Genomic DNA, 21,457 nt, shown 5'->3' on the forward strand with positions numbered 1-21,457 from the left:
AGAGAGAGAGAGAGAGAGAGAGAGAGAGAGAGAGAGAGAGAGAGAGAGAGAGAGAGAGAAAGTATACACGCAGACGCTGGAAGGGCGCACGTACGTAACGGGACCGCAACTACCATCGCAGGGGTAGATCTCGGCGCGGATAGTGCTTTATTTCATCAAAGGGACAACAAGGAAGCCGAGATAACGCCGCATGCTTCACAGAAAGGAGCACTTCGGAGCTGGAGGAGTATGCGCGGCACGCACGTCGCGCTCGATGATCCATAATCGTGTGCGGACGCAATAACCACGCTCGAGATGCAGTCTCCGCGGAAATTCCTCAAAGAGGAACGTCTTCTGAAAGAAACCTGGCATCCTCTCCGCGTCGACGAGTCGGGAACCTGGTTAGCAGCCGTCTCGAAACCTCGAGAATCGGATAGCTTCTACTTCGCGATAGTAGCGGTGCAATCCCAGCTACAAAATTGCGCGCGGTATTTAGATCAGAGAGAGAGAGAGAGAGAGGGAGGAGGTATAAAATAGTGTGAGAGCGGAGTTCCAGGGAACGGAAGGGTTGTTTACACTCGCCCATGCGGGCTATCGGAAATATCGGCTTGGATCGCACGGACCGGATAATCTTATGCGGGTAATGCGCATTAAATTGGCCGCGAGGAGCACAATGCGTGCCGATACGCTAGATGTTCATCGCTCGGGATGATCACGATCGGTCCCTCTGACTATTTAAGTCTTCGGACTGCGGACTTCGACTTGCACAAGGGAGTAAGGCAGCGAGTAAGTTTGCTGCAAGGCAGTCTCAGCTAAAGACTTTCCTCTCTGCGAAAGGTTTACGAATATTAAACGGTAGCTTTACTCGCGCATTGAAGAATATTTAACACGCGTATCGGCTTGGTCATGATACGCTCGCTGCTTTCGACAGTCGATACAATTTCATACAAATATAATTATCGATGCCCGTATCAACTGTCCGGTGTAAACTGGGCTACTCTTAAATGAATAACGGTAACAAAATTTTACGCGCGACGAGTATACTCGTTAAAAACACGCAGCGCGGGCGTCAGGTAGCCGAGACGGAGTCGCTGGCACGAGGTTGGCTCGGTTAAAAAAATCCAGCGTCTCCGCTGCTCGATGGAAGCGTTCTATAGCGTAGGATCCAGATTTCAGGGTGACGATAGAGGAGCCAAAGGGAGTAGAGAGAGAGAGAGAGAGGGGTAGAACAAGAGCGCTGCTCGCTATTGTTTTCTCGAGTGGTACTCGCTGGTTCAATGCTCGGCCGCTCTGGTAGACCGGTACCAGATGTACCCGACCGCCTGGTTTCAACCGTGATACCATGCCACGCCATTCGCGCCGATTACGCTTTCCAATTTCCCAAAATGTTCGCATTGTTCGGCCAGGGTTCGACAAAGAGTTTTCGGTCTGCGCCGCTGGAAACTGCTTTCATTTGGCCAGCCGAAAAGACTCGAGAGGCGAAGGTGTAGAATCAACGAGATCATGGCCGCGGCACTCGACCGCTGACCGCCCTACACCGGCACGCCATCTTGCTTACTTACCGGAGCGCGTAAAATCCTGGCTCCAAACGGTATCTAACAAATGGATACATTCGTACCAACGAATGCATAACCGATAAACGAATACAGGGAAATTTGAGTAGTTGTGGTGGCTTCGGAGAGAAAGCGGGAGAGGAGAAAAGGAAGGAAGCGTTTCGTTCTGGGCCCGTGCTTTAGACACCGGGATGTTTAGAGCTGATGGATATTAGATGGGACCGAGTGCTTGTGAGAAAACTCGCGGTGTCCGTCTCTCTAACGGGAGGTGCCAGCGCAGTTTTTATTTGAATTTTGATCCTACTTACCGACTCCCGAAGCTGTACCGCGTATCCTAGGTGAAGACTGTGAAGGATGGTTTGGTCGGGGTGTCCAGTCGAACGTAGAACCAATTAAATTATATTTGTCTCAAGTGCATACGATACAAAAAAATGTTCATGTGATGTCGTGCGAGTCGTTTAAAGGGAAATTATACAAGTATCCCTTGCGGTCGGTTGTGCACAGACGACATGAATAAAGAACAGACACGAGGTACGTTCGATGCTCGAACCTGCAATCAAGTACACGATTCAGATTCGATGCCGAACGAACGTACGATAACATACATCGAATCGCGTAATTAAAATCTTCGTCGACGAACGGAATTTGTCTCGTCCTGAAAACTTAAACTTAAGATTATGCCGAACAGCCGCGAGAGTCGACGATACACGCGGTGAATTCCGAATTGTATTGACCCCGGTCGGAACGAAACGAGTCCGTCGTTCGTGATCGCTCTCTTTTTCGTATCTTTAATCGTTACTTCTTATCTGGATACAGAGACTTTGCCTAGCTATGCCCGGATGATGTATTTCGTACGATCTCGAAACGACCAATGGACTCCGTTTCGACGGTGGTCGCTAAAATATACGATTAAATTCCACGTTTCCAGATTGTGCTCGCCCGAACGTTGCTCCCGCTTCTACCTAATCGTCTGCAGCGACGGAGCAACCCTCCGCGGAACCATTTAATATTGTACATTCTTCTTCTTTTCTTTTTTTTTTCTTTTTTTTTTTTTTTTTTTTATCCTTGCCTACACAAATGTTCATATAAAATTACATCATTCGATACACTCTTACGCCGCTAACTCGTGAGTAATAACTGCCTGCACTGGCCGCGTCGTGCATCCCGTTTTGCGCGCCGCGGAATGGAATCGTTTCTTTGCAATGTCGTACTTTGCAGCGAAACCTGGTGACGATCGATCGGTCTCCTTACGACGTACAAGGGAAGGATATCGGGATCGATGCAAGAAAAGGGTACAAAATCGACTCCATTTCACGGCGTTACGATTGCCTAAATGTTGCTAACGTTTCATCGAGGAACGTTTACGATAATCTCGTTGAAAATGACGCGTACGAAACGTAACGTTCGTGATCCGAAGACTAACGGGGAATCGATGCGTATTGCACGTTTAAAAGGCTCCGTTAGGTGAACGGATAATGGAACAGTGCGGTCATTTATTGCTCGCCACGAGACGATTATTCCTGGTCCTAACGATGCTTTCGCGATCCTAGGCGACCGCGCGAACGTGAATCTTTCCCATAAACCTGACCTTGCGACCGCGACGACGAACACGATGGTGTTCCACGTCTACCGTCTCCACCCTCCCCTGTTGCCGCTGCTTCCGCTACCGTTTCCCTGGTAATTGGACGAATAATTCTATAACACCGGAAGGAACGTCTTGGTTAACGAATTTCATCATTTTCGGAGGTCCGTTCACTGCGAACGTGGACTGGTAAGGTCGATCTAAATGCTTCTAAGGTCTGAAGGAATTGCTGAATAAAATTTTACTCGACGTTGGGGACCACGACGAATCTAGGCTAGATCTGAAGCAATTGTAGAATCGAAATTTCACTACGGCAGAACGGGTGAAAGTTACTTTTTGGGAACACGACGAATTCGGGACTATTGAGCGACGAGTACGAGTCTTACCCGTTGCTGATGATAGCTATTGTTGTACTGTGAATTCTGATAATTGTTCCGGCCGTACTGCTGAGTGCTGTAGTTGTTGCGCTGCGCGTACTCCGGGTGCTGATAACGTGGCTGCTGATAGGCGTGGGGTGTGGCGCCGTAACCCCTTGCCCATGGTCCAGGCACGGAGCCGACCTGGCTCGATCCAGCGCTCTCGTAACCCCCGCTTTGGTAGTCGGAGCTCTGGTAACCTGAAATTTCAATATCGCTATGGTCAGCTTTTTATACTTTCTCGTGGAAATAGGCTGAGGATAGAAATAGGCTACGAACTAGGAGTAGGTCATCTGATAGACACGCGAGAGAGAACCACCGTTGGTACACGCCGTCCGATGTGGACATATATGCGTGAGACACGGGTGGTACGCGCCGGCGTGAACGTGTTAAACGATAGGCTTCGTGTTTCCAACTCGATTCTCCATTACAAATATGCACGTGAATAAATTTCATGTGTACATTTACAAATAGATATTTATATGGAAACACGAAGCATTCGTTTAAATTAAACGAATATTTTCAGTAAATATAGAAAACAAATCTATATACGATAAATGTTAGATTCTACAAGCATCGAGAGAAAATATTATGGCAATATTATAGGACCTCTTTAGTCCTAGATTTCCAGTCAAATAAATCCATGTAAATAAATTCCATTCTGAAATAAATGTTCCGGGGACCCGTCGAAGCATCCTCCTTTAAATCCCGATTAAAAACCAGCGACCTTCCCCTGTCAAAGATCCTGATATCCTCGCGACCTATAATTCCCAATCGTCCGCGAATCTGTGGACGAAGCTTGGAAAATAGTCGGGCACGGTGGACGAGTATCGAACACCTTCCGTCGGTGGAAACAACGGTCTCGACGAGGGGCGAAACGCTGGCGTAGGTGAATGGGCCGGAGCGTGGCGGCGCGTGTCCCGTGTTCCCTCGAATAATATGTAAACGCGCGTGCACACAGCTCGGAACGTCGAACGGAAGACTGAACGGCGGGGCTGAGTGTTTGTCAGCATCGCGAAACGTCATAATGGAGCCTCCGATGCTAATAACGGATTTTCGAAAGGGCAATACGCCGCGTGTCTCGCGCGGCGATCACGCACGCACGGAACGAGAGACCGCTATACGGGGTGGAACGACCGAATCAGGCTCGAAGATACCTTTTGGTAAGTCGAAGGATGGTGTGGGAGTCGGGGAAAAATAAGACACGGAGATTCGAACCTCGGATTCGCGATCGATCCCGCTACTCTTACGCGACCGATTCCGCACCTTGCGATTCGCGGTGTCGTTTGACTCTGTATTCTTGGTTAAAGGGGTTGTTTCTTCATAGTTGGAAGGAATTTTATAGTCGATGGAATGATGAATTCTAGGGTTGAAAGCCTGGAGGAACGTCCCCGTCCCACGACAAATTGGTTCCGTCACCTAGATATCTTGGAAATGATCGAACTACGTGATTTGTTTCTAATGGGACACCCCGTATTTGCTACCGTCCCCCGGGACGACTCGAGTCCCAGCACGCCCACGCGAATACAACTGGTGATCGGAACGGGGAAAAGAGGGAGAGACGGAAAAAATTGGAAGCACGACGTAACGACGCCGCTGACAAAAGAACAAAACGGTTACGGGTGCCTTCCCCAGGAACGCTTTGAGTTCCTCCCCCCTCCCTCATGTTTGAATATTTATAAACTAACTCGATTTCGAATCGCGAGATCATGCTTTTTAACGGAGCGAAGGGGGTAGAGCACGAGACGAGAGGAGTCGACGTGCACGCGGGGGAGACGGGCAACCGTTTTTGTTTGATGTATCGCGACGAGTGGAAATCAATTTTAATTGAATTGATCGTAAGCTCTTCCGCCGAGGAGTCGCAGCTCCGAGTCCCTTGGTCGCTTCCAGGGAAACCGTAACGAATCGTTTCGGTGAATCATTCATGTATTCGTTTGTCTGATATCGCGTATTTAGCCAAGGGACCGTCGATCCACTTGTTCCAGTTAAAAACTCGGAATCGTCTACACTTGACCGCTACCGACTGCCGACGCGTGCCTCCTCGATGGCTTCGTTCCGATCGATTCGATCGTCTAATTCTGACGATACACAATTTTATGTCTATCGAAAAAATTTGCCGAAATTAAACGATAGACTTGTTACAAAATTTCCTGACTTTTCCCTGATTTCCCTGACCAGTGGCCACCACGTGTATATCGTGACAGTTTATTTTGAATCGAGTCTCCTTTAATTATAATTACAGCGACACTTACCATAGACCTGGGCACTTTCGAACGCCCCTGGAATTACCATTTAAGGGTTGAAGCTCCGTCAGCTTTCCGCACCCCAAGTTCCAAGGATTCGCAGACTATCACTGACGCATGATAATCGTATAGTTTGGTTCAATCGAGCTCGTAATGGGAGGCGGCAAACACCGTCAATATTATCGAGGGTCGAAGGGGGTGGTCCCCGTTACAGAGTCCAGGCTGTCTCTACTCCACGGAGCAGCAGCAGCAACAGCAGCAGCAGCAGCGATCGTCTCGTCTCGCTCGCCGCGGCAACAATAACATCCCCCGTGGATCCCAACCCCGAAACGAGAGGGGCCCCCACGGTAATCCTCACCCTCGCCGGAAAAAAAAGGGCCACGGTTTCGACAGTTTACACGTCGGATCATCCCTCGTTATTGTTGCGTTTATGATAATAGCAGACTGCCAACGCACGCTCCGGCTGACCGCTTCAACCCCATCGCGGGGAATCGTTACCACGCTCAGGTATTTAATTAGAGCCTGCCGTCGACGCGAGTTAGGGGTATTAATTTCTCTTTGGGCGAGTCACGGTATTTCAACAGCGAACGGATCATCCGGGAAGAACTATCGTTTTAAATAATAAAGGCGAGGAATTTTACATCGATTCCGAGCCTACGCAAAAACTCATCGCTACGAGATACCTAAATCACAGCCGGCATTATGCAACTTTTGACGACGAGCCTCTCACAGTAAAATATCAACAACAACGAATCCGTTTAACAGGTTAAATAAATTGTAATTAAATTGTGATCATTTACGTGGTAATCACGTACTAATGACCTCGTAGTTGACGCGACCTTAAATAAAGTAATTAAAAAGAAAGAAAACGTTTACATCGATTCGTCCCTTTCGTAGCAGTCTCTCTATCGAGCTAACACCTGGATTCCAAAGATGAATTCTATTGGCCTCAGCGTTAAATGTCCACGTTCTTGTCCCGAATTCGGCATCGTTTCGCGACGAAACGAGCTAAAATTGCAACGTTCGCCGCATCGTATCGCGACGTATACGAGGATCCGCGAGGAGTGGCGATTTAATTGAAAAGTCACGGGCGTTCGTACTCCCGAAAAAAAAAATGATTTAAAATGGCGAACAATTAATTACAAAATGAAAGCTCCGCCTGGTCGAGCCGCGCGAGATTCTATTGGAAAGCTGACGAGAAAGCGACGCGAACGAAAGAGGAGAGAGAGAGAGAGAGAGAGATTCGCTCATATGTAGGTAGCATACGCGCTGTGTGTTGTCTATCCGCCATGGGTATTGGATTGGATTGGATCGCCGCGTCAGCAATACAAACACTCCAAGTCTCGATGTGGGTCGGCCTCTCCCGTTCCTGTTTCAAACTGAAATTACACTTTCCCGTCCGATCCGTCGTTCCCCGACGCCCACATCCTCCCAACCCCCTCTTCCCCCCTCCCCCTCCCCGCGTTGTCCTTTCCCATCGAGGGGCCAAGATTTTCGTCAGGTTCGGAGAACGCGAGATTATTAAACCGTTATTCCTCCCGACCGATCCGAGGTTTTGGCGATCGTCGCTTTTGCTGAACACAGAGAAGGACTTGGAAGATACGAAGCTTCCCCTTCCCTCCCGAAAATTCGTCTCTAAAATTAGAAATGAAATAGTGCTGTTTCGCAGGCGCATATGAAATCTCCAGCCAGTGAAAAAGACTTGTGCGGGCGCGGCAGGGAAATCGAAACCCTTTAGCCGCGCTTTCCTCGAGAGGCGAGACCAACCGACTAACTCGAATGAAAAGGCACCAGTGCTCGGTAAGAGACACTTCGTGCACGCTCCTGCTGACGCGTATCCGACCACGAAAAAAAAGGAAAGAAAGAGCAATAGAGAAAGGGAGAGGACGCTTATTTAGCTTTACCTTTTACTTACGCGTGCTGTACAATGTTTACCTACACCCACCTAAGCATATAAGATTGGAGGGACTGCTCGAGAGAAATAATGTTTGCGCAAGAAGAACGGGATAGCGATTTCGATATGTAAAAAGGAACGAGGGTCAAGGTTGACGCGTATCCGACTTTCGTACGTGGACGTCGCGGGGATTGTTTCGAGCACGGCGAAATTAAACGCGCGCGGCAACTGCCACAGCTCACGGAGTGCCATCGTCAAAGTCATCGCTGGCGATAGCGCGTTACAAGAGTCCATAAACAGAGAAAAGTGGGTTCCATCCGAAATGTGTCGCGAGTACCCCAACCAGAAGAACAATGAGCAGCCGCGCGTTCCCGATCGAGGAAGTTGGCAGCCTGTACAAGATGGCGCCAGTACTGGGAGTACCACTCGGGCGATTTCCGGCGGCTTTGTTCCGCGCGGCACTCGTGCACACGGGGGTGTGTTCGATGAAACTCGAGGCTCGAAGGCGCGTTTTTCAGCCGTTGGTGTACCAGTTTACGTGCGTGCGCGAGATATAAAGAGGTTTTTCTTCTATGAAGCCAGTTAGCCAACGAACCGGTAATTCCTCCACCGTTTCTCCTCCCACGGGCCTCTCTTCGCTCCCCTTCGACTTCCTCTCGCGGAGCTTTCTCGCGCTTCGACTTCTTCGTCTTCGTCTTCATCCTCTTTTCTCCCCTCGCCCTCCTCCTCCTCCTCCTCCTCCTCCTCGTTTATTTGCCGCTGCCGAGCATTCATTCTCGCCTTTGCGCCGAGAAGAAGAAACGAGCTGGGTGCAGCTCAAGATCCCTCCCTCCACCTCCTCGTCCGTCCCCTCTTCTTCTGCTTCTCTCTTACCATTTTCCCTGTTCCTCTTTTTAGTCGCCAGTAATGGAGGCCCTCGAAGCCGGCCCTTCTAGCGCCTCGACGAGCCAGCCGACGAAACGAAACGAAACGAAACGAAACGAAACGAAACGAAACGAGAGACGAGACACGTTTACCCCCAGCCGACTTTTACTTTCTTCCCTCCCTCTAGACTCGCGCTCTGTTTCCCCGTTTCCGTCGTTCCCGGTGATTCGCTCGAGAGGAAAAGGCGAGCCCGCGGTCTCGAGGCCGACGTTGCCGTCGTCGACGACGCCACCGCCAGCAACGGGGGTTTAATTCGTCCCTTGCAATCGACGCTGACCATTGCTTTGTAACATTCATTTTTCAGAAATTATAACGCGTTACCCAACTATTCTGCGATGGTTTTGTAACTTCTGGGATTACTATCCTGGTGGATCGATCATTCTTGAGTTGGTCGCCGACGACTCCGAGAGCAACGAGGGTTAAACTCGTCCCCTTGGAGTCGACGGTGATCATCGTAACATTAATTTTTAAAACATTTTAACTACTTCATCTTCGTTTACTTCATCTTTCCGCGAGAGTTTCTTTTTTTTACGTTTGCGATTACTATACCAGTGTGCCGGAAGAACAATCCACGAGACTTTTTCCGCGTGGAACCCCCGTATCTTTATTTCAATCCTGTTGTTACTCCAAGTATTTTAGAATAAAAGGTAAAAGTTGCGTTCGATATGCGTCGAAACAATCAATTCCCCGCTCCAACCATCCTCACGTTTCCCCGTGGAGGATCCGATTCCTAGTACGGTAAGTCCCGTCCGATCGATCGTTGGCGAATTAACAATCGCCGCGGAATAAAAATCCACCGCGCGGCCACGCTTCCCAGCCGCGCGTTTCGTTCTCCAGGCTGGTATTTCCAGCTTCCACCGCGGTTGCGACGGGCGGAGAGTCGGAGGGCGGGTAGACGAGGCGGGGGTGGGACGGAACCGTCGACGGGGCGAACGAGGGAACGGGTTGACAGAGACGGAGAGGTCGAAAAGGCGGGCAACGAACAAGGACGGAGAGAAACACTTGACCCTGCCTGGCTGGTTGCCGCACAGCCGATGCTGTGCCAGCAAACCCCACCGTGCAACGTGCGTTAATAAACGCAAGGGAGGTGTGTTGGTCCCTCGTCTGTGTGCTCTCCTCCCGCACCCTCGACCCTTTCTCTTTCCAGCCCACCGCGAACAGGCCTCGCACCCTCGTCGGTCCTCCCCGTCTCTTTCTATCTCGCGCGACGCACGCCCACCGCGACGCGAGTCCTCTCGCTCGTTCGACGCATGCGTACGGATGGCGGCGCGGTGACCACGCGTGTGTGGCGCCACGCAGCGGACGCGCACACGTACGACGAGCGCGGGGAATCCCAGAGCGAGCGAGAAGAAGGGGTGGGTGGGCTCGGTCGCGCGCCGAGCAACGTGTTGACTCTCGCGATCGTGCAGCTCCTAATTTATTTACAATTTCGCGAAGGGGGAGCCGGATTGATTCGAGCTTTGCCCTCCCACCACCCCCGCCCGCCCCGAGATCCAATACCGGGTCGGAATGGCCTACGCCGGCTCGGCGCGCTCCTCTCTAATTCGCTGGGCGTTTAATTGCGCGCCTTGCGAGCCTAGACGGCGCTGTATCGTTCGATGGTAATTAACCTTTTTGCCACGGACGAATTTCCCGCGGGGGGAGGGGGGGGGGGTCTGTTTCTCTGCACGGCAGAGGTGAACGCGCGTTACGTCGTACAGAAAAATGATACCTAAAAGGTGAACTCGATGTCACCTAGTCGCGACGAGGTAGACTACGGTAGACTAAGATTTCGAAGGCAGTAGACCGTACGGCACGAGATCTTCTACGATCAGGGAAAAGGTGGCTCGGCTGAATACTGTGTCAAAGTCACGTACCCTAGGAAAAAGAGAGATCGTTTACACAACGCCAAGTCTCAACAGGTCCTACTTGGGAGTCTGCTCGGAGTCTAGTCGGAGATGCTCTCGCTCCTCGAAATAACAATAAAGGGGTTCTTTAGCCGGCGAGGATTCGAACCTACTCGATTCTCGATCCTGTCCTCGGGACGAGGACGTAACAGAGACAACGTCGCGCGTCTTGCCGTGGCCATGGAAAGCAAACGAAACGATCGTCGTGGGAATCACCGGATTCCAAATATCCGAAAATCCGTGAGCAAAGTCGAGAAGTCGCGACGACGTTTCGGGGAATAGGGGGGGGGTGGGATCCCGCGAGCGAGCATCGGCAAGAAATTAATCGTGGGGTCCGCGAGAGAGGGGAACATCGGGACCAGCCACGCGATAAAGAAGGAAAGAAGTATGCAGAAAGCACTCGTGTCAGAGGCGACCAATAAATTTATCGAGCGGGTGTTGGCATGGAGACTGCCGGACAGAGCTCGGTCGGATGGCCCAGAGGGCGATGAGAGGGCACTCGAGAATCCTCCAGGAGCCCGTCACGGGGAAATTGGAGGCAGCCACGGCGGCCAGGAGGAGAGGAACGGCGAGAGGGTGGAGACGCGTACCCTCGAAGAACGACGGAGACAGGGGGACGGCTGGAACGAAGAAGGAGAACCCGAAGAGGCACGAAGAGAAAAGGGGGTTGGAGAGGCCGAGATATCGATTTCTCGCGGTGATCCAATCAACGATGGTGCCTTATCTGACGCCTTCACCGGCGGCTTCATCGCACACCGATGTCACCTCGGATGTAGAGCGTCCGGAGGTTCTCGCGAGTCAACCTCTTTTCCTAGCGGCTCTGTTTATTAAATATCGACGTCGTCCTATCTTTTCCCGTCGACCTGGCGGAAATCCGCGAGGACGAGGGGGTCACAGTCGCCGAATGTTTCGGGGGAAGGGTACGATTTCTAGCTCGGTCAGATGCGTCTGGTTAGCGGCGAGGATCGATAGCGACGCCCCGATGCTAGCCAAGACGTCAGCCAATGTTTAACGAGGCTGTGTGCCAGCCTCGTCGAGACTTTCCGCGACGTCTGGCGATCTTTAATTCATTAACGGCATTAATTATTCATCGCGGATAACGACGGAATCGCTGATCGTCCCCACTCGTGCCGCGACGAGAGAGAAAGAACGAGGCTTCGACTTTCGAACTTTCCGATCCTTTTTATTATTCCCAGCTTCCGTCTTGGATAAATCGTGTACCCGGGCGTGTGCCGATCGAACCAAGAGGAAAGAGTTTCGCGAGTTTTCGCCGCGGACGTTCCTCTGTGTACGGACTCGGCTAATCCCTCTGACATTGTTCCAAAACAATACGACATCCGCCCCTAATTTCTACTGCCTTCGCCCTGGTCGTTTCTCTTCCACGACAGAGTCAATATTTTCGCTGTCTCCGGCCGAAGGAGACGGAATATCGACGGAAATTCGCTAACCAAAGAGGAGAAGAGAGAGGCGAGGCGCGCCCTCGTGTTCACAGTCGCAGGGAAAAGAGAAGAAAAGCCGCGGATTTCTGCATAGCTTGCTGCCACGCGGCTCGCCTCGCTTGCTTGCTCAGCCGTTTCGGATTAAGCCCCGCCGAGCGTACGCCGTTCGCTCTTTTCTCGTCGAGGGAACCCGAAAAAAAGTGGTAAAGAGTCGGTTTTCTTAACGGTAATTCTATTGGCATACGTCTGGGTAATGGGTTGGAGCTACGAGAGATTCAGAGAAATTCATGAATCCGGAGCCATCTTCTTGCGCTTGGAATTTCGAGGCGATTAATTTAAATAAATTTGTTCGGATGCAGATTTAACCCAAACGTGGCATTGTCTAACCTAGATTTAACTCTTGCTTGTTCGATGCAACGAGTGATGGAAATCTTCCTACATCGACTCGAGGCTGGTTCTCGAAGACGAAACAAGCTTGAACGTCGAGAAACGAACGAGAAACGCGAGGGAAGGTAGCGAGCAGGACTCGTGTCGCTCTCCGGGCGGGAAGTTGTGTCGATCCAACACCGGATCCACGTTTGATTTGATGGAGCAAGAGGGGAAAAAAAAAAGTGAGAGAGAGGCGGGGAACGAGAGCAGAAGAGCGAAAGAGAAGTGCGCTCGGCGTTGTAGGACTCTCCGGTGGAGAGCCCTCCCTCTCTCTCTCTCTCTCTCGCCCGCTTGAAGCCCTATCCACTACTCATTTATCAAATAAATCAACACCGCTACTTGTGCACCTGTGGAGAGATTCAGCCACGCGCCGTCCAAAAGCCCGTGGCGATCCCGCGAAACGATTTCAAGATACGTGAAAGAATGCTCCTCTGATAGTCGCTCGAAAACGGATAGAGCGTACATGTTGCGGAGAGTTTCGAAATATTGTAACCGGTGATATCGTTTTTCGATCGGATTGCAATTCTTTTGGCTTGCGCTTTTAGACGTAGCTAGAATTGTTACAAAGAAATGTAAGGACGATGTCATTCCTACACGATTAGGAATCCGGTAAAGACCTGGATAAACGCAAGAAAATCGGCTATTCTGTGTTTACATTTGACTCGAGTCGAACCGTAGAAAGGGACATAGAGCGAAAGAGAAAGAGATTCGAGGGGAAAAAAGCAATCGGCAGAAGCGTATCAATCGGTTAGTCTTTGCTGTATACGTAACGAGATATTATTTCGAAGCTGATTTATCCCAATGTTGGATCGCGAGAAACCGTGGAAACGCGTTGATTAATCGCGTAGCGACGGAAGTCCCGGTTTTCTGCGGGATTCCTCTCGGTGGCATGCAGATCAACCGAAGGGAAAGTGGGAAAGGCGAACGAAGAAAAGGGGAGTAAGAGGCAGGGAGCGAGGGATCGCGAGGAGGTACGGGGGAGTCGGGGGAATAAGGAGGGAGTATAATCAAAGAGCTTCGAAAAATCAGGATGCACTTAGAAGCACGTACTCGGCCTATAGAGAGGCATTCAGTTATACTGGTGAGTTTGGAGTCAAAGCAAGGACCCTTGGCCTCAGCCGGCGCATTACCTCCGGTGCTCGCGTCGTCGTCCGCGTCTATGCCCGCGTTTACATCCACGCTACCTTTTCCTCTCCGTGCGGTAACCGCGCTCTCCAGTATTTACGATCACCCAGCCGGCCTTTCGCGTCGAGGAGGAGAGCATCGTCGCGATTAGGAACCGAGCGAAGTCGAGCGGACCGACGCGGATCGGTCTTACCCGAAACCACCATTATGGACTCTCGGTCGACCCTAGAAGCTACTTCCTTGTTTCTCTTGGAATTTGGTGGGTCTTGTCTTCTTCTTGGATTTTGGGTCTGTAGGTTGATCATGGATAGTGCGGATATTAGTTGGGAGCGATGGCGTACAGTGCCGGGGATTGTAGTAGTTTGAGGTTAGGTGGATATCTAGGCAATCTCTATAAAGAGAGACTTTCGAATCGCATCGTAGACTTAGGCATAGAACACCATGCATACAACACTATGGATAGGTTATAAATAAATATAATCTAGTAAATATAAACGGTACGAATACTTATGGGACCTGAGTGTATGCAAGAAAAATGAACCCTTTGCACTCGAAGCCTTTTTTCTTGCATCTGCCAGCAACTCGAGATTTCTAACCGAAACAACTACGAACCGGTTCAATCGTGCGAATTACGTTTCGGTTCACATCCTCGGTTGCAATTCAATCCCGAGGAGTACGATTCTTTAAGTTTTCGAAATACTCGTCTAACGGACTTGGTTCGTTATGCGCGATAGGTTCGTCGCCGGGGTACATTCCTTTTCTACGGAACGTTGGAGAACGTCCTAACGAAGTGTTGCTTGATGGACACGAGTACCTAGCTTCGAAAGGAACGTCTGCGGAGGAGGAACGAGAAAGTAAAGATAACATTGAAAGAGAAAGGCGAACGGATTTCGTTGTCAGCTCGAAGACACGCGAGAAAGTAGTTGGAAATGTTGCCAATAATAGACAAAGATGCGGTCGAAAGATTCCGGTGGGACTCGAGGATCGTTGTACACCTAGAGGCACGTTAATTGGTAAAATCACCCTTCATTTTTCACGGTCCTCGTCATCTCAAACCGATCTTCGATAAGAAAACTGATCCAGAAGCGTACAACGCGAACTATAATCTGACTTGGGTCCTCGAAGATCGAGTAACGCCAGACGAAAAAGGAGAAAAACAATTCTCGCGCCCTTGGCGGCGGCGAAAAGTCGTCGAGGAGAGGCTCTCGCTCGAGGATCGTGATTAGGTGATATCGAATCCTATACACGATCACTCGAGGAACGAGTAGACGCAAGAGATGGAGAAAGAGAGGGGGGAGGGGGTAGGGAGGGAGGGAGGGAGGGAGAGCATGCGATGGGGGCTGAAGAGTCGCAGCGACGACACGGTGGGTCCTGAGAAGCGAGAAGAGGCGCTGAAAAGGTGGCTACTCGGCTTTGTAACGGAGTTAAGAAGACGAAGAAGAACCGCGGAGAGGGGTCGCGGACGCATAACCGCAGAAAACGTCGGAGAGAAACGTGGAAGGCCCGACGAACCCGAGGAAGAAGCGAGGTGGGGCGCAGCGGAGAAAAGAGTACGCGAAGAAGAGGAAGAGGAAGAGGATGGTCCTTGTGCACCGAGGACCCCAGGATACCGGCAAGGAGTATCCTAGAACTGTCGAGGATCCTTCACTCCCATCGTCCTCTTCCTCGTGCCTCCACACCCTCCGCTCACCCCCCGCCCGCCACCCCTCGTGTCTCCGCTCTTCGTCTGCGCGTCTTCCTTCCGCCGGTCCTCCTTCCTCGTTGTAAATATGCCTCTCTCCCTGTCCCATCGGGATCTACTCTTCCAAAGGGAACCGTCGTCTCCTTCAAATGCTACACCGAGAGGGGTATCACCCCCACCCTGTCGCTCCTTCATCTCGCGGTTCTTCCCCCAATTCCCTTTTTTTTCTCTCCGTCTCGCTAGCCGCGAGCGTCTACGCTCCTCTCGCGCCACGGGCGGTCTCCGCCGCGTTCCGTGTGCCGCGAGACTTTCGTACGGATTGCGAAATCAAGGGCTCTTCGAGGGCCCTGGAATAGGTGGAGGGAGAGAGCGCGACCTGGCGAGAGCGAGAAGGACGCCGTGAGAAGGACGACAGAGTGAGAAAGACGTCGGTGGCCTAGAGCGACTTCTACGAGGCCCTTCGAGGCTTTGCGTCGATGTCGGAGATACAAACTACGATTTTGTCGTTAAATGTATCGAGAAGAGTAAAGAACACTCGGAGGAAGCATTGATAAATGTTGCTTTTACAGACCGACCATGGTAACACTTTAACGACTGGTAGGATATATTAATAGACTTCTCGACGGGACGATCAAAACTTTGTTATTACGATGTATTATATAAATATCGATCGAAAACGATTCTAATAGATACAAAATGAAGACTGAATAGTGTTAGTATTAATTTTGCGAAGATGAAAAGTATTATTCGCTACTGGTCGGTAAAGTGTTAAGTCGGTCTTATAAATACCCGAAAAATCTCGGTTCCCGTCGACCTACGAACCTATGAGATCCGATGAGTTGGAGCTATCGCCCAATTTGCGCGGAGCGGCATTCGTAATCACGGGGGTCGTGTTTCATGGGGTGGGCACCATTCAGAAACGGAACGCGGGGTCAAGTGGCCCACCCTGTCCTCCCTTTCTTTCTTTTCATTCCCGATCGGAAGTGTGAAACGTCTCTCGGCCGCGCCCTTAAGTGGCGGGATCCGTGACACGTTTTGATTCCTGCGGAACGGTATCGGGTTTCGGATCTTCTGGGGTACCCGTGTTCTTTGCTCGGCCCGATCCTCGTTCTGTGCGTGTCGACTTGTTGACCCATCTTCCCGCACCAGAACCAAACGGATCCGATTTCAACGGTTTCGAGCACTCCGCGACCGATCGCTGCTCCTGGAGGTCCGGCGGAATCCCCTTGAACGGGAACCTGGGAATTTTGGCGGGAGAACGCGCTCGAATTTCGCGGTCAACCGGAAATTTGGACATCGTGGACTGCGAATGCGATAGCTGGTCAATTAACTTCGTGGACGTACGAGCTCATCTATCGGGTCGTCTAGAAAGTCCATGTCGATTTATCGGAATGGTTGAAACCAAATAACGCGTATACATCCCTTAAAAGGCGGAACGGTGTGGAATAAAATGGTACCCAATGTGCCTATCGAAGAAGTTCGACTAAATTAAATAATGTGCTGTGAAGGAACTGATAAACTCATTTCTTTGTCAAATTTCGACTCGGACCACTTTGATAATTACGGACTCATACGTATGTATCGGCATGTATTTATACAAATATACACTTGGAAACAACGAACCTGCCATTTAAGTTGAACAAACTTCTTATATAAAAGAAAAAGATTTTCATAAGGTTGTCGTAACCAGGAATAGAATTTCGAAGAATTTCGTCAGAGCGAAATCGAAGCCTGTGGAAAGCGTATATCTGTGGCAGACGCGTTGTACGATCGAACGGAGCAAACTAAACTCGTTAAGGGAAGAACCGTCGAGATCGTTTTGATTATCAATCCTACGCTTGACCAGCTCGCAGGTCGGTTGATTCACGGGCTAGCGTGAAACTCTATTAAAGCGGACTGTGGCTGCGTCGGTGCCGTTTCGATTTGTCCCTGCGAAGGGTCCGTGCGATTTCTAGTGGCTAATAGAAAGCCTGCCCTCTTCTGCCCTACGGCTTGCCGCGGACTCGAAGGGAGTCCAGGGGTTCATTCGTTTGGACTTTTACTTAAAGCCAAACCAACCCCTCGCGGGATCGATATTATCGGCCCATCTACTACCCCTTTCTAATTGGAATCTCGCTGTCTGGCTAGTTACCGTCTAATGCTAATCCCAGTCGTTGAATATCCTTCGCTATTTAACGCCTCCCGTCAGTTCGATGGAGCTATGGGATTTTTATCGACCCTTTCAGATCTGGCGAAAGGCGAGTTTTCCTAGAAAACTACGGTATTTGGATTTCTTTCCAGGCTTTCTACTTTCTACTTTTTCTCTGTCTACTTTTCGAGGAATCCCCTCAACGTTGACTTCCGGGTCCCAGGAGTCGAGGCCTGGCCGTGTCTCCTCGAATTAGAATCTCCGCGAGCTAAATCGAAACGAAGGTCCTCGATCGCTCGTAAAAGGAACGTCTCCCTTCCTTCTCTGGGTTCGGTGGAGTCTTTAGGGATCACCTGAATACCTGTCTCTCCGGGGCTCGTTCACGTAATGCCGCACGAAAGTAAATGGTGCGCATATCCTTAGACACGGAGAGAAAAGGTATTCTGTTTTGTCGGGGGATCATCGATACACCTGTGCGCCGCAACCTCTAATTTTCCTCTCTTTAGTTCCACCCTCGATCCCTAAATGTTTACTCGAATGCAGGGAGCTACGGAACGTTGAACCTCTATTCTCGTTTTACTCTACTTGCGCCTGGTTAACTCCGCGACCGTCCAAAATATGACAGCACCGACTCGGTTGCAAATAAAATACAAGGTTTACAAAGACTTTGGGATTCACCAAAGACAGAAATCCTCCTGTCGCTCTTCCCATCTCCAAGTAACAATTGATTGAGATTCGAGAGAAGAAATTAAACCTAGAGAAAAGCTAGCGGTGACTGAGAGTCGCCTCTCGAGCGCAAAAGGGTTCGCACTAAACTCTTCCTATCTCTGACTAAACTTCCTAACAAATCAAACAATTGCACGGATCGATACCGAAGAGATCGTATCGGAAAGAAGAGCTCGAGGAAGATCGAGAGACGGGCCAATGGGGCTCGACGGTAGAGACACGGTTCCTTTGGCCACGGCGAGGGCCGGCAGGGGGTTGAACGTGTCGTTGAAGTGGCGTGGCACGGGGTAAGAAAACTCGCGTCGTCGTGGGATTCTATCCGGTCGCCCTGCAGCGCTCACGCTCCTTTTCCTTTCTTCGCTTTCGTTCCAATTAACCTTGAAGCCACGAAGCGGCTAGGAGGCTCGCCGCAGGATGCGAGGGAGAGCCCCGCGAGCATAAAGGGGGCAGTCGAATGAGATTAATTCAGAAACGACGACGAGCCCTCTTGCCTCCCTGCGTACGCACGATTATACCATGGATGTACACCGAGGGATGCCTTCTCGAATATATCTGCGCCGCGACACTTCTACCGCGCGATTCTTTCGCTTCAATTTTCAACAACGTTTCTTCCTTGTATTACGCGAACAAGGCTGTTTGTATCGTTGTACTAGGTTCAAGTTTGACTAGGTTTAAGTTTGACTAGGTTTAATTTTGATTAATTTTCGTTAAAAATAAATTCCATATACTCTGAAGATAGACTCGCTAGAATGAACGTTAGACTTGTCTAGAACGCTGCGCAAGATCATTGTACGCTGCACTAGGTATAATTTTGATTATTTCAGAAATGAAATTTTGATTATGTTCAGAATAAATTGTATACATTCTTAAGACGTGAATAAATACGGATCGAATATAACCCACAGAGGGAAATCCTCGTGAATTCAACGAAAAAAATATCCGAATCCCTACACTGGACTACTCTGACGTGTGTGGAAGTTAACGAGAACTTGAACGATAACTAACTGAGAATAACGAATACTTCAGCAACCTGTAATTCGTCTCGTCTATGATCCGCGAAATTGCCCGTACCGTTTCTAGAGTTTCCAAACCCCCTCGAATATTCGCGTAACACGTTTCCACGGATGCTGAAAGTCACCTTTCACCGCACGTTCCCTTAACCGACATTGCATTTTTCGCGCGCGACGCGAACATCTTTTCGCAAATTCCTCTTATTATCGTCCCAGCGCCCGTGGAGTCCGCGGCCGCATAAATTTTTCACGGCATTTAAGCCCTCCCTCCTCCGTTATCTCTATTTATCGTCGTTCACCGATCCAGAGAAATGCTTTCCCTTTACAATCCCTTCCTACCTTCCTTCCTCCCGCTGTGTAATTTACATTTTCATTTCTGGGTCGCGCGATTAACCGAGAAAAACGAACGGCGTTTGTAACGTCGACGAGAGATCTACGTGGATCCAACGAATGAAAATGTTTTCCCGTCGCCTGCCATCCCTCCCGCCCCTCCCGTCACCTTGTTCTCCGATATTTTTCCCCGCGGTACAATTTCCTCTTTTCATTTTCTTTTTTCTCCTTTCTTTGCGCTCTCCGCGGCACGATTCCTTCGCGCTCGACTGCCTCGAGAACCCGCTCCCGTTATCCCAGCGTTCTAATGCGGTAGGAAACCGCGGAACCACGGACTCCTGGCGTCGGTAGCCTCCGAAAAAAAAAAAAAAAAGAAAAAAAAAGAAAAAAAAGGAAAGAAAAACGCGAAGAAAAGATGAGTCCCTGCGGTTTTCCGCCTCATTTCCCAACGCCAAGCGAAGGAAAGGAGGGAGAGCTCTCGCCCTCGACTTGGCCCCCTCGCCTTCTCCTCTCTCGATCCTCTCCATTGTGCCCTCCCATAGTCAACGGGCGAGGATCATCCGTCGAATCGGATTTCGACAGGCGCCTACGTTTTTCAGACGTCCTGCCGCGCCTCGAGTGCTTTCCCCGAACGTCAGAGGTCGAACTCCTTTTCTACGTGCGTTCTCTAATTTTTTACTAGGGGAGGTTTTGCCACTCTAACGTAACGAGCTAGGAGATAAATATTTCTGTTCAGTATTTCCGCCGCGTCGCCCACCACGGAGCTTTTCATCGTTGAAGAGCTTCGACGAATCATTCGAAGAACTAAGTGTCGACGAAAACCGATCTGGATAGAATTCGTCGTAAACTTTGATGTGAATTAACCCTTTGTACTCGAGGCATTTTTCTTTTTTTTTTTTTTTTTGTAGTATCCACCGGCAACTCGAGATGTTTCTTAATATTCTATTGCTACGAGTTCTGAGCCGTCGAGATTTGAGAATCAGGTCACCTTTACCTCACCGACAATCATTTCAGCGAACACTTCGAGTTCCGACGAAATGAAACCTAATGAAAGTGACACCCAATGGTGACTGAGAGTCATCTCTCGAGCGCAAAGGGTTAAAAAATAAATAACGCGACGAATGTTAGATTCTGTAGGTTCTAATTGTCGCGAGACGAAACTTTGCTCTTGCGGACGTTTCCATGGGAATCGGTGGGTGGAAGGTGTTAAATTCCAACGGATGCTCGATACGAACGTGTAACAAGGTTACGAACGAAGTGACGCGTTCGGATGAACCGATTGAAAATTTCAAAGAAAGCAAACGACTCGACTAATTGCCGTCGTCAAACGACGATCAACTCGACCTGCATGACCGATACAAAGAACTCCCGTGGACCACAGTGTTCTGTGGTGTCGGAGCGTGTTCACTCGAGCCAAGAACCGGACGAGGAAGGAGAGAAATGGTAAAGAGGAATATCCACGAGCGGTAGATTTAATCGCGCTATTTTTTCGCGAAAGTCACGAGGTCCCTTCGCGGAGGAGGGAGAGGGAGGGAGAGGGGGGGGGGAGGAGTGAAAGTCGTGAATTTCCGAGGTGTCAGCGAGGCACGGCCGCTCCTCTGCGCCCACCGGTAAGAAATCGTGAAACGGGTTGAGGATGCGTGGAGTGGCACCAGGGTGAGAGGGCGACTCGACGTCGAGAGGGATCCGCCCTCCTCGTGAAGGGTCCAGCCGGGTAGACAGTCTCACTAATTACGCCGCGCCTCATTAGCGTGGAAGCCTGGCAGTCGCTTAAGGACACGTACGACGACTCTTCTTCGGCTTCGTCAAAGATACGAATTTTCTTTTTCTCTCTTTTCTCTTCTTTCTCCGGTTTCTCCTTTTTTTTCATTCCTTCTTCCTCTTTTTTTCGCTTTCCTTGCTCCGCTTCCGTCGTCCCTCTCGCTCCTCGAGAACACAGACGACGAAAGGTGGTGCGCGGGGAGGGAGGGAGGGAGGGAGGGAGGGAGGGAGGGAGGGAGGGGAGGAGGAGGAGGAGGAGAAGAGGGAAGAAGGGCGGTCCTTTGCCGCGCGCGACTACTCCACGCTGCTCGTTCACGGAATAGGGAAAAAAGAAAAAAAAAAATATTAGCA

At 50.3% G+C, this 21,457-nt stretch overlaps 1 protein-coding gene across 2 annotated transcripts in view; it reads right to left on the bottom strand.

Annotated features, from left to right (window-relative positions):
* Positions 1–1,915: 1,915 nt before the first annotated feature.
* LOC128893364 (5'-3' exoribonuclease 2 homolog) overlaps positions 1,916–21,457 on the bottom strand; it is a 29,537-nt gene continuing 9,995 nt past the window's right edge. Inside the window, exons 16-17 of one of the 2 annotated variants that reach the window (XM_054154277.1) lie at positions 3,501–3,730; positions 1,916–3,206 (exon numbers count right to left, since the gene is read on the bottom strand). In XM_054154277.1, coding sequence (XP_054010252.1) covers positions 3,159–3,206; positions 3,501–3,730 — 278 coding nt within the window. In that variant the 3' untranslated portion in view covers positions 1,916–3,158. Of the gene's footprint in view, positions 3,228–3,500; positions 3,731–21,457 lie in introns of both variants that reach the window. The other variant, XM_054154276.1, reaches the window with a different exon arrangement.

The sequence above is a fragment of the Hylaeus anthracinus genome, unplaced genomic scaffold (assembly GCF_026225885.1).
Source record: "Hylaeus anthracinus isolate JK02 unplaced genomic scaffold, UHH_iyHylAnth1.0_haploid 27376, whole genome shotgun sequence".
Lineage (NCBI taxonomy): Eukaryota > Metazoa > Arthropoda > Insecta > Hymenoptera > Colletidae > Hylaeus > Hylaeus anthracinus.